The sequence below is a fragment of the Lolium perenne genome, chromosome 4, assembly GCF_019359855.2.
Source record: "Lolium perenne isolate Kyuss_39 chromosome 4, Kyuss_2.0, whole genome shotgun sequence".
In the NCBI taxonomy this organism is placed as follows: domain Eukaryota; kingdom Viridiplantae; phylum Streptophyta; class Magnoliopsida; order Poales; family Poaceae; genus Lolium; species Lolium perenne.
The window spans coordinates 361,011,574-361,030,471 of NC_067247.2; the positions used below are offsets into that span (position 1 = coordinate 361,011,574).

General features: G+C 44.7%; 2 protein-coding genes across 3 annotated transcripts; one reads left to right on the forward strand and one right to left on the reverse strand.

Annotated features, from left to right (window-relative positions):
* Positions 1-330: 330 nt before the first annotated feature.
* On the forward strand, positions 331-6,718 carry LOC127296814 (sulfate transporter 3.1). Its single transcript, XM_051327041.2, has 8 exons — positions 331-774; positions 866-1,073; positions 1,479-1,650; positions 2,884-2,949; positions 5,101-5,214; positions 5,331-5,447; positions 5,535-6,225; positions 6,322-6,718. Exons 1-8 carry the CDS (start codon positions 417-419, stop codon positions 6,576-6,578), a joined length of 1,983 nt encoding a protein of 660 aa, XP_051183001.1. The 5' UTR covers positions 331-416; the 3' UTR covers positions 6,579-6,718.
* A 359-nt stretch (positions 6,719-7,077) lies between these two features.
* On the reverse strand, positions 7,078-17,241 carry LOC127296812 (uncharacterized). Of its 2 annotated transcripts, none has more exons than XM_051327039.2 (6): positions 17,093-17,241; positions 16,459-16,548; positions 15,986-16,325; positions 10,583-15,060; positions 8,707-10,209; positions 7,078-8,402 (listed from the first exon to the last, which is right to left on the reverse strand). In XM_051327039.2, the coding sequence occupies exons 3-6, from the start codon at positions 16,089-16,091 to the stop codon at positions 7,290-7,292; spliced, it is 7,200 nt and encodes a 2,399-aa protein (XP_051182999.1). In that variant the 5' UTR covers positions 16,092-16,325; positions 16,459-16,548; positions 17,093-17,241; the 3' UTR covers positions 7,078-7,289. The 2 variants fall into 2 exon arrangements, with proteins under 2 accessions (XP_051182999.1, XP_051183000.1); XM_051327040.2 differs by lacking the exon at positions 17,093-17,241 and adding an exon at positions 16,735-17,052.
* Between the last annotated feature and the right edge of the window lie 1,657 nt (positions 17,242-18,898).

An 18,898-nucleotide genomic window follows, 5' to 3' on the forward strand; every position in this document is an offset into this window, starting at 1 on the left:
AGTTTTAAATTTCGGGTTCAACGAACCCGACGGTGTATTATTTCTGAAATATCTCAAAACCGAGTATTATTTCTGAAATAAACAAAAAAAAGTGTATTATTTAAAAAAAATGCGCCAATCCCACTCCCACTTCCACTTCCACGTCGGAACGCTCACGTGTCAGGTAGAGCTCCAGTGCGTATCTTCCAAGTGGACCCTACCAGCTCACGGGCCCACGTGCACATGGCAATTTGCCTGAAACGCTAGGCCGACCGAGCCCACACCCACACCGGAGCAGACACCTAACCCGACCCCTCAACTCTGTATATATACACACCAACGTTACACGGGGCTGTAGTACAAACTCCAGACGGAGCTAGCTAGCCAGCCAGCAGCACACACAGTAAGCTCAGCTGAGCTAGCAACACGCGGCGGCCATGGGCGGCAGCGCGGCGGAGTCGGCGGCGGCCGGTGGGAAGAACGCTGGCGATGAGAGGGCCCACCTGAGGGTGCCGCTGCCGCAGCCGCGCCCGTTCCTGGACACGTTCCGGGCCAACCTCAAGGAGACCTTCTTCCCGGACGACCCGTTCCGGGCCGTGGTGCGGGAGCGCGGCGCCGGGCGGCGCGCGGCGGCTGCGCTCCGGTACTTCTTCCCGCTCCTGGAGTGGGCGCCCGCCTACACGCTCGGCACCTTCAAGTCCGACCTCATCTCCGGCATCACCATTGCCAGCCTCGCCATCCCGCAGGGCATCAGCTACGCCAAGCTCGCCAACCTCCCGCCAATCCTCGGACTATGTACGTACTGCTTCAGCATCCTCAGTTCCTCACTCGCCATTGCCATGTCATCCATCCATGCGTGACCCACTGTGTTTCTGTGTGACTGCAGACTCCAGCTTCGTGCCGCCGCTGGTGTACGCCATGATGGGGAGCTCCAGGGACCTGGCCGTGGGCACGGTCGCCGTCGCGTCGCTGCTCATCAGCTCCATGCTCGGCGCCGAGGTGTCCCCAACGGACAACCCCGCGCTCTACCTCCACCTCGCCTTCACCGCCACCTTCTTCGCCGGCGTCTTCCAGGCATCGCTCGGTCTCCTCAGGTACACTAACATGCACCAGCCGAGCTAACTCTCTACTCCCCAAATGCATCTCTCTTTCCCCCACTCATCATAATTAGGAAAATCTCACCGGTCTAATTAAAGCACTCTACTCTACTATCTCTCTCTGTCGTGTGGGTTAATATGTAGTTGGTGAGAAGAGCTAGTATACTACCAAAAGCACCGTTACCTTTTTAAACTTGTCAAAAGTTTGCGCCTAAACACCTAAACTAGTAATTAACCGGCCGCAGGTAACTGCTCTGCTACGCCTAACTATGTGCAAAAAGGCTAGCTCCGCTGATTCACGTCGAGCTAGCCTCGAGCAAGCTTTGCTTTGAGACTTTTAATTAGCAGGTTTAGGTGCAACTGCTACTTACGGACTTATGGGATGCGTGTTTGTACGTGCAGGCTGGGTTTCATCGTCGACTTCTTGTCGCACGCGGCGATCGTGGGGTTCATGGGCGGCGCGGCCACGGTGGTCTGCCTGCAGCAGCTCAAGGGCATGCTCGGCCTCGAGCATTTCACCACCTCCACCGACCTCGTCTCCGTCATGCGCTCCGTCTTCTCCCAGACGCACCAGGTTCGTTTTCATCACCTAAACAAGCATGACACGGTAGATGGTACACATATATATAGCAGTAGGCCGCATGTACATTTCCTTCTGTTGGTTCTAGATCGATCGAGAATTAAGGTACTCCCTCCGTTCACAAAATAAGTATACTTGTGGATTTTCCAAGATACTTGATATTGAGAAGATGTAATCAACATTTCTCTCCTCTTTAATTCTTTCATCTCCAATAAGCTCAGAGCATGTAGAAATTGAAGATAACATGTGCTGAATATTATTGGGCTTGACTTTCGTGCGATGATAGAGAAGCAATTTTTGCTACTTTAAAATGCAGTAAGAAGATAGAAGTATACTCTTTCGTGGATAAAATTTTAGGCTAAATGTCCACTTATTTAAGAACGGAGGGAGTAGTTTGTATTATGGGTGTGCAAAATTGAAACCGGTGGAAGCCTTTTTAAACCCTTTGGTGAGCGTATTTCATTTCCCTTCACAAATCTAATCTTCGCTTCCAGTTTAGTGTAAAAAATGAACTAAGCCAAAAACCGGCCAAACCGTGAAATCATGTTTGCCTACCCCTAGTCTGTATGACCATTTAATTGATTTGCATCTTAATTCATGCACATGAGAATTGTAAATAGGCATGCAATTGCATTTTTTCCGGTTGTACATTAATTGCACATGCTCCGTCCTATACATTATAATTGCAAATTGTGAGTAGGGAGTAAGTTACTAGTTCTAGCTTGACCCAGAAATAGCTCCCTCCGGTACATATGGCATAAAAAAATTAACATTTTTCTTGCATGTTATGATCAAACATCAAAGTGGTAAGAATTTTGGTGTACCCTTATTATGTATAGAAAGTCGGCGGGAACTTATTAGGCCAAGAACGGATGGGCAATATGATGGCACCGTGCACACGCGCGTGACACTTTCCCGAGGCTCGTCGGCACAAGCTTAGCTATAGCCACTGTAGCTACGCCGGCAAAGGTTTACGTGCATGTACCGGGAAAGACAGGATAGGACACCACTCCACTTGTCTCTTTGGCCGGACATGTCTGTACTGCATCTACAAATGAAATGCATCTCTGATAGATTACAGATATCGGTCGATCGGCGGTCACGTGACAGGTTACTGGCTGGTCTGATCGACTTAACCGCGACTAGATATCGTTCCTACCGATTTCATGCTTGTCTCGCCTAACATTTCCCGTGTTCCTGACGTGTTGGTTGGATGGATTTGTGCAGTGGCGATGGGAGAGCGCCGTGCTCGGCAGCGGCTTCCTCTTCTTCCTCCTCATCACCCGCTACTTCGTAAGTTTTCTCCTATATTTTTCTCACTTTATATATTCCGTACCGTCCTTTTTATTATTAGCAATTATTATTATGCTCTTTTCTCCTCTACAAAATCCCAATTCGCCTCCCAAGTGTTAGGAGTATATAAGCATATTTAATCGACCAGCAGACGGCATGCAGCACAAAGTATCAAAATTAGAACATGTTAGTATTAGCTAGAATTACTAAGTGGCGCGAGAATCTCTGGTGAATGACGGTGCAATCATACTAAAATGGGTACATAAACCAGGACCACAAGAGAATCGATCCATCCTTCACCAATCATTGGGTCCTTTCTTGCCTCTCTAACTCCCATCACTGTAGTATGTTTATAATTGACCATGACGTAATACCCCACTTCGTACCAAGATCGTGACACCACAATCAAAAGCTACACACCTTGATCCGTGACACAGTGTTGCTTCGATGGTGATAATGGCGATGTACGAGAGAGGTTAACTCCATCTTGGATACGTCTTGTAATCCAAAAGATGCGCACTCCCTCAGATCTATAGTATTTGTCGCTGAAACGAGTGAATATGTACGCTACAATATGTCTAGATACATACAATTTAGCGACAAGTATTACGGATGAGAGGGGTACAACATCTGTGGTAGAAAGCAAAACAAAATTTTGTGATGATTGAAGTGAACATATAACCAAAGATGGTCCAGGATGCTACTCCATAGACTGTATGTAGTCCAGTGGTTACATCAGTCACAGGCCTGCTCGATGGAGGTGCAAGAAAGACAATTCGCCATGTGAGTTTTGGAGAGGTAGCTAGCTCCTACATGAGGACACGCTGGCTCGTGAACCCATTGGCGAGCTGGGACAAAGGAATCCATCCATTGGGAGCCTTTGGATAGCTTACACTACACAGGCATATCTCATATCTGATGACTGATGCCATGATCTAATCTGCCTGTCATCTTCCTCCCCGTCGTCTCCGAATGTTCCGAGACTGCGACCTTTCCCACAAATTCAATTTGGTTATTTCATCTCTACATGTATGCATATGTACATGCGATGGACTGGCTACCTTTTTGCGTCTGAAAAGGAAAAACCTTTTTGTCTCTTCAAGATGGAGGAGCATAATCCTAGGGCTTGATTTGAGCCAGACAGGCGTAGATTGCACCATGTCATTGTCTGTCACCACAACACGTACTTGACCTGCTGACTGGCTTGCTTGTTTTGCGCATGCATCAGTTTCTTGCTGATGGCGAAATGCATGCGTCGGACCATATATCATGGGCAGGGAAAAAGTTGGAGAATAATTGCAAAAGGCCAATGTCCACTAACCTCTTGTATTATAGTGTTAACTAATCCAAATTAGATGCGCGAGGAAAACGTCCTAGCTTGGATAAAATACTTGCATATACTGTAGTAGTAATTAGACGGTGTTCAGTTTGTCCTAATCGGAAATTGTTCTTGAAGAAGTTTGTATATTGGTGAATTATTCAAAGACTTCTTTTGTCTTATACACTGGTGGAGTCAGCAGTTATAAATATGCACAAGAAAAAAATATGATCCAATCTGAATTCTGATCCAATACTCTGAATATTGTTCTAGTAGTAGTTCTTTGTCTGAACTTTGACTTGAGCCATTGAGGCTCGTGATCTATTTCTGTCTGTTCTGAGTTCTGACACATATATCATGGGGAGGGAAAAAGTTGGGAGAATAATTGCAAAATGCCAATGTCCACTAACCGCTTGTATTATGGTGTTAACTAATCGAAATTGGATGCGCTAGGAAGCTTTCCTTGGATAGAATACCTCTTTTTAGGGAATTAAATAGAATACTTACATATAGTAGTAGTCACTGTACAATTTGTCTCAATCAGAAATTGTTCTTGAAGACCTGCCAGTGTTTATTGGTTAATGAAGCCAAGTTTTGTGTCTTAATCCCGTTCTGTATTCTGATCAAAGTGCTATGAATGGTTGTCTAAATACTGTTCTAGTAGTATGTCTTGGTCTGAACTTTGGGGCTCTTGATCCAAGTGGAAACTAGAATTATCTCATTAACAGACCATCTCTGACTGTTCTAACACATGAGTTCAAGTTATTATACTACCGTACAAATGTTTGAAACGTTCAATGTTCATGCAATTAACCTCACTTCATTTTTAACAGAGCAAGAGGCAGCCAAGGTTATTCTGGATATCCGCTGCGGCGCCATTGACATCGGTCATCCTTGGAAGCCTCCTGGTGTACTTCACTAAAGCTGAAAACCATGGCATTCAAGTGGTGAGCACGAGCAGAAACCGATATATTTTGCCACATTTCTACCAGGAATTCAGGACAGTTGAGGATCACCCACTGGACTGAATGACTGACTCCATTTTCACGGGAAAACATTGCAGATCGGTTACCTCAAGAAGGGCCTGAATCCACTCTCCGTCACAAACCTCGACTTCACGCCCCCATACATGATGCTCGCAGTCAAGACCGGGATCATCACCGGCATCATCGCCCTCGCTGTAAGCCCAATCTGTCTCTGTAGTACTACTGTATGGAAGTTACACCGGCGAGACAGAATTACTCACACCGCCAGGGACACATTGCAGGAAGGGATCGCCGTGGGGAGGAGCTTTGCCATGTTCAAGAACTACCACATCGATGGCAACAAGGAGATGATCGCCATCGGGACGATGAACATCCTGGGGTCCTTCACCTCCTGCTACCTCACCACGGGACCCTTCTCCCGATCCGCCGTCAACTACAACGCCGGCTGCAAGACAGCCATGTCCAACGTGATCATGTCTCTGGCGGTGATGATCACGCTCCTCTTCCTCACGCCGCTCTTCTACTACACCCCGCTGGTGGTGCTCTCGGCGATCATCATGTCGGCGATGCTTGGGCTGATCGACTTCCCGGGCGCCGTGCACCTATGGCATGTCGACAAGGTGGACTTCTGCGTCTGCGCCGGGGCATACTTGGGCGTCGTCTTCGGCAGTGTGGAGATGGGATTAGTGGTGGCAGTGGCGATCTCGGTGCTGCGGGTGCTGCTGTTCGTGGCACGGCCAAGGACAACGGTGCTCGGCAACGTGCCGGACACCACCATATACCGGAGGATGGACCAGTACACGACGGCACGGACGGTTCCCGGCGTGCTCGTGCTGCGGGTGGACTCCCCGATCTACTTCGCCAACTCCAGCTACCTCCGGGAGAGGATCTCACGGTGGATCGACGACGAAGAGGAGCGGACCGGCGCCAAGGGCGAGACCGGCGTGCAGTATGTCGTCCTAGACATGGGTGGTAAGTTGCAACTTATTTTGCCTTGTGCTGAAACAATGCACATTTGATCATCCGAAGCATCATCTAAAACTGTCATGTTTTTTTTTCTCTCGGCAGCGGTCGGTGGCATCGACACTAGCGGGACAAGCATGCTGGATGAGCTCAAGAAGAACCTGGACAGGAGAGGGATTCAGGTCGTTTTGGCGAACCCGGGGACCGAGGTCATGAAGAAGCTGGACAGCTCCAAGGTGCTGGAGCTCATCGGCCACGAGTGGATCTTCCCGACTGTAGGCGAGGCGGTGTCGGAATGCGACTTCGTGCTGCACTCGCACAAGCCGGGCAATGCGGCGGCAGTTCACGAGAACATAGTCTGATTCAGTCAAAGCATTGAGTCTAACCTAAGCTGTCAACAGGCGAAGCCGAGTTCAGTATAAACATCTCGAGCTATTGTACTACATTGTGAATCGAATTCACATGAAATATATCACCCTTTTTGGTGTGTGTTAAAGCAAAATCTAAGTCTGTGAAGCTGCAATGGAGTTGATACTCTGAACAGGTGATAGTACAAGGCTAACCTTCTCAAACATTCATCTTGCATCTTGGATGGTTGCATGACAGAATGGGGAGTCCGCACACATCAGGTGTCAGGTGATTGACAAAACATCAACTGCTCAAAATATTCAGGAGCCATATATCAGAATACATCCGCAGAATGAAAAAACAAGAACAGACAAGTTAACACACTCAGAACCAACTCGGTGTTCTGGTCTCAGAGAAGCAATATGGGGTGCCAAACTCCAACATGAATGATCAAAGTGTGTATCTATATGCAATAAAAACAAAGCGAGAATTATCTCCTTTGTCACAGACATATAGCAGTAAGATTAACTCGTTAAGCATTGCCTCATTTCTGAACAAGCACAAAAACTCTGAATGCATGAGCTCCTTGTTAACATTATCATCCGAACTCATTACAGAAGAGATCCTAAAAACATTACTTTATGTCACCGAAAAGTAGTAAGAACATGAGGCTGTTGGGATGACTTCTAGAGCTTCTTTCTCCTGCTGCCTACAGAACAAAATGGTTAAGGCTCATCAGTTATTGTCCTGGGACGCACACAACCGCAGAAGGGCACCCTGCTCTTCTTCTTCTGCCCGACATCAACTTTGTCCTTTCTAGCATACACGTAATCCCTCAAGAGCAGTCGTGAACGCTTCTCGGAGACTTTGACCCTTGTGTACTCGTGCTCTTCCTCGAGCTTCAGCAAGACATACTGTATCTTCTGAAGTTCAAGGTCTAACCTCGCAACTTTCTCTGATCCTTTCTGCACCTGCTCAGAGATTTTCCTTCTACTGGAATAGCCTTCTAGCTCAGCACTTGCCTCAAATTCAGGATAATTCTCAGCCTTCTTTGTCAAACTGTTATTGAAACCTATCTGTTCCAAGACAGAACCCTCGATCTCCTGCAGCTGAGCTCTGATGCTGCTGTACTCTGAGCTCGAGGGAGATTTTCCATGCGATGTTCCTTCGATTTTCTGCTTCACCTCCTCAATGCTTGCTTGGATGATTAACAGCCCCTGAGCATCAGTAGCGAGCTTCTCAAGGACATTTTTGGTCCATAGTTGCTGAGGTTCCAGGGATGCTGTTGATATATCGAGTCTGTCATCTCCTCTCGCTAGTTGAAAGGAAGGGTATTGACTCTTCACCTCCTCCACAGCTTGAATATCATGTTCAGACGATGAAGATTTGGCTGTTTGGTTCTTGCAATCCTTCTCAGCAGTCTCCCATAGCTGAAGCATCTCATCATCAAGTTCTGCATTTGCATCGCCACCAAGAGGGTACACGGTGGTTCCAGTGCCATATGGTGGGCAAGTAGATACCTGATCAAGCTCAATATCTTTCATGATCTGTGCTTGCTTCCCTTTTGAGTTATCAGCGTCATAGTTTTGCCTATCGTTCTCCATGTATTGTTCCTTGTGTCCAATGCATGAGTCTTTTCTTGTTTTAAGATCTTGAATTTCTAGATTCGCCAATTCCAATTTAGCAGCAGATTCATTGAACTCCTTATCTCTGCGATCCTTGACATCTAATATTACAACTCGGAGTGCTTCGACTCTTGCAATTAAGCTTTGCAACTCCAAAACTCCTGATGGTTTGCCTGGAAACTCTGAACCACGTTTGTCATCTTGCACAAATTCCTGAAGAAGCAAAATATAAGATAAGTCGAAGATAATGAAAATGCTTCTGCTATGCATGTGAGATATTAGAACTATCTAGTTTAGATGACAGAACGATACTTGTGAAGGAGGTAAAAACTTTCCAGGCATGTATCGTTCACAAGTATCGTTCTGTCATCTAAAAGTTTTTATCGTAAGATCACCGTAGTGAAGGAGGCAAAATATACTGTCACTACGGTGATATATTTTTATCGTAAGAATAGCATATCACATATAAACGGATAATGGAAAATGCTACAGTTTCATGGAGGGATGAAGTGCTTACCGATTTTCCTTCTTTGTTAAGTTCTGAAAGTAAATGAGTTCCTTCTTCCAGTATGGTTATCTGAGCAGACAGAGATGCTACAAGTGGCACATATGCGCTCATCTCCACCTTAAGTTCTTCATTTTCTCCTCCCATGCTGGCAATCCTTCTGTGCAGCTCATCAACATAAGCATCCCTTGAGGAGATTTCTTCCATTAGCATTCCCTTTTCAGTAATCATTCCTATCTCAAGAGCCTCGCATTCCATCATTAGCTCAAGTAAATGTTCCTCATAGATCATGACATTCACAGAACAAGTTATCATATCACTCACGAGTGAAACAATTTCTCTTTCATGTTGGTCAGCCTCTTTTTTCGCCATCTCAAGTGTAGACATCAAACTTTCTTCCTTCTGCTTATGGATGTCAACCTCTCCTTGCAACACTACTTTAGCTTCACAAAGAAGAAGAAAATCATCATCTCTTACAGCACCTTGTTCAGTTAGCGTTGTGATTTTCTTCTCAAGTTCACCTTTTACCAATTTTGCATCTTCAACAGAAGCCTCAAGATCCCTGAGAGCTTTGCACAATTCCTGGTTTGTCTCCTGCAAGAATTGATTCGTCTCATCTGCCTTGCGTAGCTTATCATCCTTCTCCATCAACTGTGTCATGCCACTAGTGAGTTCAATCTTCAATGTCTCCTCAATTTCACTGCTTTGCTGCAACCTTTGCCCCAGATGTTCATTCAACTCAATAAGGTTGTGATTTTTGTTTCGCAAAAAGAGCAATTCGGCAGCTCCTGTCTCCACTTCTTTCTCAAGTTTACACTTCTGCAGGTGCAAATCTCTGAAATCACTTACTATTTGTGCAAGGATTGTTTCAAGAACAGATAGCTCAGCCTCCATGCAGACATTTCTATGTTCGCTCTCCTCTGTATGCTTTACATGGTTTAAAGTTTCACGAGACAAAGCCTGCAGCATAACTTCATCATGAACCACACCAGGGCGTCCCAAGTCCTTGCAAATATCAAGGATCTTAATTTGCTGTGAGATCCCATGCATTAATTTCTTACTGTGTTCCAACAATGCTTTCTTCTCTTCTTCTTCATTTTTTGCTTCCTCCTCAAGCTGTGCTATTAGTATATCTGCAGAATGAGTAGACTTTATGAACTTCTGGCATTCATCAAAAAGGGCAACGTTTTTATCTTTTGTATCGGCCAAACTTTTATGAAGGACCAATGCACTGATAGAAGCATATGTACATTCTTGCTGCTCTTGGTCAAGCATGTGATCCATATGACAGATTTTCTCATGCATAGAAGAAACTGTCGCTTCAAAGTCATTTATCTGCATTTGGTGTAACCTGAGGAAAGCTTCATGCTGTTCATTTTTAATTTCCACCTGATCTTGTAGATTCCTAAGTTGACTATATAAGAGATCTTTCTCCGATACCAGGGATGAGTGCTTGCCGCCCAGTTCAGCATGCTCATGCTCTAGAGATTTCAAAGCCAGTGTTGTGCCCTCCAGCTGACAGCAAAGAAGATTTGAGTCAATTATGTATGGGACTGTTCAAACAGACATGAGCAGAAATATATATACTATGTAACGCTGACCAATGGGGGAAGATTCCCTCCCTTGGCTATACGTTGTTAGATAGACATTTCGAAAAAACGTTGTTAGATAGATGAGACCTCTCTAGCAGTGGATTTATACGCGTTAGAAAACACCCCGTTTAATTCGGTCCCCCTTGGGACTCAAACCCGGGTGGCTGGCTGCACACTCGCAAGCCTTGCCACTGAGCTAGCACTCGAATATATATACTATGTATTAACAAGGGAGCTTATGACTCATGAAGGTTTGAGTCACATAGTGAAAGTGATGGTATATAATTAAGTAATACCTGGGAAAGAATATTGCCCTGTTCAACAAGAATAGCAGAGTTATTGGCAAGATAAGACTGAGACAATTCTTCTGAATCTTTTAACTTCATTACCAATTCATCAAGCTCAGAATTCCTGTTAGACAATGAAGTCTCCAACATGGACTTTTGCTCCGAAATATCAGCATACTTTTTATTAAAGGTATGCAGTTCTAGTGCCAGAGTATCCTTCTCAGAACTGCACAAGGAAATATCATATTTCAGAGAGCTTTCTGAAGCTTCCAGTTCTTTTACGATCTCCTTGAGGGCTTCCGTCTCAACAATTGCATTTGAAAATGATTTCTTCAAGGTCAAATACTCGACTGACAGCTTCTCCATGTCAAATACTTTTTTATCAAGTAACTGCTGGAGTGTTGCTGCTCTTCTGTTTACTGCATCCATCTCATGTTCCAGTGAACAGTACTGCTTCACCAGAATTTCTGTGTCTTCTTTCTGATGGGCCAATTGACTTTGAAGCATTTCCTTCTCACCAATGTGGAGGCCCACTTCGTTCTCAAGATTCCTTTTCATTTCCTTTAACATATCCAATTCATCGTTAAGGCCTCTGATATTTAATTCAGAAGAAAGATTTTGTTCACCAAGGATACGGTTGCCCTCTGCATGCTTGGATATCGTGTTCTCAAGGTCCACCTTAGTGTTCTCCATCTCATTCAATTTTCCATTCAGCCTCTCGATCTTCAAAACCAACCTATTGACTTCTTCCTGAGACCGAGAATGCAGATTTGTCATCTCGAGAAGAGAGGCTTCACCTTTAATGTGCTTCTGTGCTTCATCTTTTAGGTTAGTCAGCAAGTTATCCACCTCTTCTTTCTTCTGTTTGAGTTCTTTATCAAGCATTTGCACTTTTCGTTCAGAATTCTCTAGTTCAGTCTGCACTCCACAGAGTTTAGATTCCAGATCAGATGCTCTTACCAAGGACTGCTTGTGCTCAAGAAGACATGTGTCCTTCTCAGAACTAAGCAGCAAGACGGTGTTCTTAAGCTCTGAAGACACATTTTCAACTTCATTCAACTTCCTATTCAGCATGTTAATCTCAAGGCCTAACCTGTTCACTTCTTCCTGAGAGTTAGAGTATAGATTAGTTATCGTCAGAAGAGCAGTTTCACCCTCCGTATGCTTTTGGGCTTCATCTTTCAGGCTAGTCGCCAAGCTATCAACCTCTTCTCTCTTCTGCTCGAGTTCTTTATCAAGCATTTGCACTTTTTTCTCAGAATTCTCTAGTTCAGTCTGCACCCCAGAGAGTTCAGATTCCAGATCAGATACTCTCACCAAGGACTGGTTGTGCTGAAGAAGAGTTGTGGCTTTCTCGGAATCCAGAAGCAGGATGGTGTTCTTAAGATCCGAAGACACGTTTTCCACTTCATTCAACTTTCTGTTCAGCATGTTAATCTCAAGGACTAACCTGTTCGTTTCTTCCTGAGAATTAGAGTATAGATTAGTTATTGTCAGAAGAGCTGTTTCAGCCTCTGTATGCTTTTGGGCTTCCTCTTTCAGGCTAGTCGCCAAGTTATCAACCTCTTCTCTCTTCTGCTCGAGTTCTTTATCAAGCATTTGCACTTGTTGTTCAGCGTTCTCTAGTTCAATCTGCACCCCTGAAAGCTTAGATTCCAGATCGGATGTTTTTACTAATGACTGCTTGTACTGAAGAAGAGTTGTGGCTTTCTCGGAATCCAGAAGCAAGATGGTGTTCTTAAGCTCGAAAGATAGGTTCTCCACTTCATTCAGCTTCCTCTCCAGCGTCTCAATCTCCAGGGACAATCTATTTACTTCTTCCTGTGACTGGACATACTGATTCTCATTTGATATGAGCAATGTCTCAGCCTCCACACGTTTCTTGCTCTCATCTTGCAAACTTGACTGCAGAATATCCACCATGAAATTCTTCTGAGCAAATTCTTGCTCCAGCATCTGCAACTTCTGCTCAGTCTTCTCCACCTCCAACCGTGTCTCTGAGACTTCTGACTTCAAATCGGTTACTCTTTCTAAGGACAGCTGTAGTTGAACAAGTGCTGCATCTTTTTCGGTATTCAAAACAGAGATGGTGTTCATAAGTTCACATAATAAATCTTCCACAATAAGATTGCTGTCCTGCACTTCACTTAACTCATCATTTAACTTCTGAAGATCCATGACAAGATGACCCACTTCTTCCTCAGATTGGGAATGCAGGTTTTTCGCCACGGTAAGTTCTGCTTCAGCATGCATCCGTATATGACCTTCCTCCTCCAATTTTTTATGGAGACCATTCACCACTTCTTTCATGTTTTCCAGTTCTTGCTCTAGCAACTGGACTTTCTCCTTATTTTTCTCCAGATCTGACTGTACATCAAAAATATATGCTTCTAAATCAGAAACTCTCTGCAAGGACTGCTGCTGTTGGAGTAGCATTGCATTTTTCTCAGAATTCATATCTGAAATGGTGTTCTTGAGTTCCCGCGAAATGTTCTGCAGATCCAACTTATCATTTTCAGCCTCTCTAAGTTTCTTGCTTAAGCTTCCAAGATCTTGTGCTAGTGTCTTTGCTTCTTCCTGGGACTGCAAATGTAGGTGCTCCACTGTGAGAAGAGTCTTTTCAGAAAGCATGTATTTCTGTTCTTCCTGGTGCAAACTACTTTGAAGGACATCTACTTGTTTCTTCGTCTGTACAAGTTCTTGATCCAGCATCTGAGATTTATTTACAATCTTCTCCATTGCCGAATGTGTTGCCAAAAGTTGAGCTTCCAAACATGATATTCTCTCCAAGGACTTCTGCTGTTCAAGAAAGGCTGCGTTGTTCTTAAAATTTAGCTCCAAAATCACCCTCTCGAAATCTTGCGACATGTCCTGCAATTTAAAGTTCTTATTTTCTAGGTCACTCAATCTCATGTTCGAGTGTTCAAGGTCTTGTGCCAGCCTTTTAACTTCTTCTTGAGACTGAGAATGCAGGTCTTCCATTGCAAGAAGAGCTGCTTCCTTTTGCATGTAATTGAAGTGTTCATCCTGCAGCCGAGCATGTATGGCACCAACTTCTTCTTTCTTCTGCTCAAGTTCTTGCACCAGAATTTGTACCTTCAGTTCAATCTTCTCCCGCTCTGATTCTGCCTTCAAGAGCCTGGATTCCAGATCAGACACCTGCTCGACACATTGCTGATGCTGAAGCAGAGCCACATCTTTTTCAGTATTTATTTGTGAGACAGTGCTCCTAAGAGCATGGATCTCACTCTCAAATTTGCTCTTCGAATCCACCATACAATCTTTGTCACTACGAAGTTCTTCTATCAAAAGCTCAGAAACACGATTTTGTTCAGACAGTCTCACAACTTCATTCTTCAGCTCGCTGACTGTGTCCTCCAGATTAAGTTTCATCTGCTTGAACTCGCTCAACCTATCATTTGCTGCCTCCATTTCTAGAGTCAACCTACTTGCCTCTTCCTGAGATCTAGTGCAGTCCTTCACTGTTGTGCATAGAGCATCTTCAGCCTGTTTTCGCCTGGCGCTTTCATCCTGTAGACTAAAGTGGAATGTTTCCATCTTCTGCCTATTTTGTGTAAGTTCTTGCTCCTGCACCATGATCTTCTGGCCCAGAGTCTCAAGCTCAAATTGCATTGTGCTGTTACGTGATTCAGCGCTGTTTAAATTTTCAACTTCCATGGCCATATAATCGGAGAGTTTCTTCAGTTCGTTGTGTGCCTTAGAGAGCTCGATCTCTAAACCAGACAATCTTTTGGTCGATTCACTGTACTGTAGAAGGGCTGCATCTTTCTCAGAAGTCAAACATGAGATGATGTCCTTAAGGCTTTGGCTTTCACTCTCAGCATTGTCTGCCCGCTGAGACTCTGATGAAATTTGTTGCTTCAGACTCTGGCTCTCTGCTAATAATTTGGAAATTTCATCTTGCAAATTCATGATATCATCACTTGCATCTTGTTTCCCTTTAGCATCTGGGCTTTCAAAAGTGAGGCCTTTTCGTACCTTCCCATCAGAAAAACTGACACGATGGCTACTGTCAGAGCTAGAAAACAAATCATTGAACTCTTTGAGACCTTTGCGACTTGACAAAGAACTTATCTCATCAGTGTGTGTACCATGCCTCTTGAGGGTATATAGCTGTGGAGACACACCAAGTGCATCCTTGTGCAGATCATCAGGATCGAATGGTGCCCGTAAGGGTATCTGCATTTCTGGTGTTCGTGGCTCCACTTCTTGGCTTGAGGAAGGCGACTCGTCAGACATTGATGGCATCTGATTTGGAAACTCTTCTGAAATTGTCCTATGGGCCTGCCGGAGTGCGCCAGTAGCTTGATCATACCTTTCTGCTAAAGCACGATATGCCCTGTAAAACTCCTCCACATGTTTCATGAGCTCAGGGCGTTTCTTATAGTACATTTCCGCTCTCCTTGCAAAAGAATCAGCATCTTCATTGATAAGTTTGATCATCGCTTTGACCATCATATCCATGTCTGTTTCACGAGAAGAAATTAAATTAGCGACATGCCATGCAATATTACAATTTTATTTTTGTTAATTCTACCAATATTGTAACCAGTAAGCTTACACATGATGTGTCAACAATGTAGATACAAAATGATTAGTGATGAATTAAGTTCGTAAAGAAAGTATTGAAAATATGAACTTTGTACTAAATCCCCGACACTTATTCTGGATCGGAGGGAGTACAAGAAAATGCAAAGGAGGGAAGCAAATATCTTATACATAATAACCCATACTAAACCCCAAAAACCTAACCAAACAACACATTAAGTCCATTTTAAAATAAATAATGGCAATAAGTACCTGTAAATTCTTTTGTTCCTAAATTAGACAGCACTACCTCTATCCCATAATATAAGATGTTATTACAACCAACATAAGTTGTAGTTGGTTGTAATAGCATCTTATATTACGGGGCCAAGGGAGAAGCAAATTAAGAATGTGGAAAATGCTGACAATGAGGTGAAGTGGAACAGCTATAGGTTCATGCTAGTATTAAACAGATGTTGCAGCTATATGTAGTGTTGAATAATCATACTACAAGCAATATGGTAAAGTGTGTGATTTACAATGTGCTATTACAGACAAAAACAATAGTTTGAGCTCAGCTTCTTTGTTGGATTAAGAAATTGCTTCAAGTCGGAGCATCAAAATTTGTCAGCTCTGTGGCCTTGCGATCACCTTTCTATCCCAATAAAGACAGGAAAATGTGTAATTTGTATTGCTGGACTTCCATTTGCCACATATGAGATCATACTATATTTAAGGAATTTGTTATAAAGTTTACTGCAAGGCTCAACAAAAATCTCATATATACTAATTTTGATACTACCACACATTTTTCGTATTAAATTAACAAGCATTAAAAAAAGAATCCGTGCTGAAAATGCATACCAGTAAGATTCTCCTGAAGCCACTTAGAGTTTTTTGGGCTGATATGGCTAACCCACAACCATGAGTAGCGTGTGGAATTGGAATCATGACGGACTAGAGTCGCCATTTGCAGAGAGGAGCAAGGTAAATCACCAGAGATAGCACGATATGTCTCAACTTCTTCGGCGCTCAGAGTTGACCAGCAGACCTGCGGTATAGCATGCTTGACGGCACAAGATGATTCCACTGATTCAGAGACGTATGCATTAAAGCAGCTGTGAAGTACATCATGCTTCCGGGCAAAGCGAAGAGCTAGGAGCCCGAAGAGCACACATAATTTCCCAATTTGTAAGCAGCTCACCTATAGTAGTGCACGATGGTAGATCGATCAGCAGTTGAAAATAGGATTCACGTCTTTTTTTTTCAGAAACTGCATGAATGGAATCTATGAAAGGAAAAGATGGGTCAAGATTGGTAGTACTAGAAATATTCACCTCCCATCCAAAAGTTTCCTGCTAAGCGCAGCAGAATGGATGAAATCCTGAACCAGTTTCAGAGCACACAGAGACAGGTTACTAGTGCCCCTGCATTACACAAAAAAGAAGACAATGTTAAGAAAGAGAGTGAGGAAAGCGAACTAAGCTGCAGAAAATGAAGAAAAAAATGTTACTGTAGGTATAAGTGGCATAGCTATGAAAATATGTGGAAATACCCAAATATGGAAGAGGATAAAATCAGGAAAAAGAATAAAAAGAATACTTCACACACACCTAGTATACTTGGAGCAAATGCTAGTACATCAGACTAGGAAAGGTGTCCCCTTCACAAGCACTACTAGCAGACCAAGCAATGGTCTCTGAACCAGAGCAAGAACCGACGAGATTTACCACCCTTTGTTCTTGCACATCCAACTACCAATGAACCCACAGAACACCCACTAGTAGGAGGCAGCGGGCAACCAACATACACGAGAATGTAGAATCTTGGAATCAAAGAAACGGAGAAGAGATCGAGAGGAGCAGCCAGGTTGTGGCCAGGAGAAGCAAGAGCTGTGCTAACTGCTAGGTGAAGATCCAATCTTGGAGTGGGGGAGGAAGGGAAGGGAACTAGGGGAGAAGAGTAGCATACCGCAGTGGAGGCTGTCGGAGACGACAGTGACTGGTGGCGACGCAAGCAGCAAGATCCCATCTCACGGTCTCGCCACCTCCACCTATGGGCTATGGGTCAGCTGGTCAGCACTCACCGGAGTCTTTGCAGCGTTAAGTGCGTACAGTACCAGTACATGCCGAGAAAGGCTGTGAAAAAAAAGCACAAAGGAAAAGCGGAGAGACGGTACACAAGCCAAGCACAAGCAGCGCAGGAGAAACTGAGAAGAGTTTTTGAGATTTCGGTCTTAATATGGCGATAAAAGCAGTCCTTGAGACCAATAAATTGCATGTAACTGTGCTTTCCGAAAAGTAAATCTAGAAACAGTGCCGTTCTATTGGCAATAAATCTGGGGTCATCAAGGGGCTTGAATGTTGACCAGGACAAGAGAAAACAGTCGTCAGGACTAATGGAGGCCTTAAATATTTTTGTTTACTCTCAGTAACCAGATGGCATTTCTATCTTCTCTGACCAGCGTCTGCAGTTTGTACTTCCAATGTTTACCTGGGCTGTCTGTAGCTTCTAGAGAAACCGAAAACATGTTACTGCAGCAAGGCAACCACTTGTTGGCTTAACATTGGACTAATCCAGAGACCGAGGAAAGGCAAAATGATGAATCCGATCCCCATGTCCATGTGACACACACACACTTGGCCTCGCATAAGTGGCACATAGAATAATGTTAATTTGGCATTTCCCTACGAACGAGATCTGCCGTACGACGCTGCTAGTAATGTTCATTGAGCATAACCATGTGGTCTGGTCCTATTCCCTCTGTCCGATCTCGTTGGAAAGGCTAACAAACTCTTGGAGGAAGCAGAACAACTGATCTGAACCTGGCTGGTGGAAAAAACCCTCCGTGTAGATCAAGCACCCCTATCGCTTCCGTAACAAGGCTTCAAAGGAACATTATTGACAGCAACCACCATTGCGGTTGCAGTGCAGGTAGCAGCGGTACTTGAGACATGAGCTACGATCTACGGCAACGCAATCAACCGAAGTAGTACTTGCGTACGATCTAGCACCAATTTGCCGAGGGGTTCCATGTGAGCTGAGAGGAAAAATGGTTCACCATCGGGCGGGGCGGGTACCAGAATCTTCATGGCATTGGCTACCATCATCAAGGGCCGGAGAAGCGGACGGACAGCATCTGCGCTCGCTCACGTGCCACCCTCGTGGCGCCCACGCCTCGCCTCACATGGCGGGAGGTAGGGTAGACTGGGCGGATCTGCAATCTGCGTCCGCCACCTGCTTGCTGCTGCAGCACCAGCATTATTGCGTGCATCCCTCGCCGACGCTACAGCCTCCCCCTGTGTGTGTGGCGGTGTGGCGCGTGCCTCTGCTGCTGCGGAGAACGAGCTTCTTCCAGCCCGCTCGTCCTCGTCGGCGTACCCCCCGGGCTTCACGAGCGCCGCCGCCGATGAGATTTCCGTGGGGACGAAACATTTCGCTAGGGTTGGCGACCTTAACGAATGGGCCTTCTTTCATGCACGGTAACGTCAGTTGGGCCTTGGGATATCGGCATCCCATTGTGGCCGGCTCAAAAGACAAATCATATACGCCGCCCGTTGCGGCACCATAGGTCCGCCTCGGCTAGCCCTCGTAACTTAAGTTTAGTATATATGGGCTAGATTTTGGAGTCTTTTGTTGACTTCCTCCATTGTTCTTCCTCTCCAATTTCATCCTAACATTTGTTATTTAGATGGGATTTGAGTGTGAAGGATTTGAACACCTCTAGTGTTCTTAATTTGCATCATTGCATAGTGTTGAGCTCTCCACCACGATTAG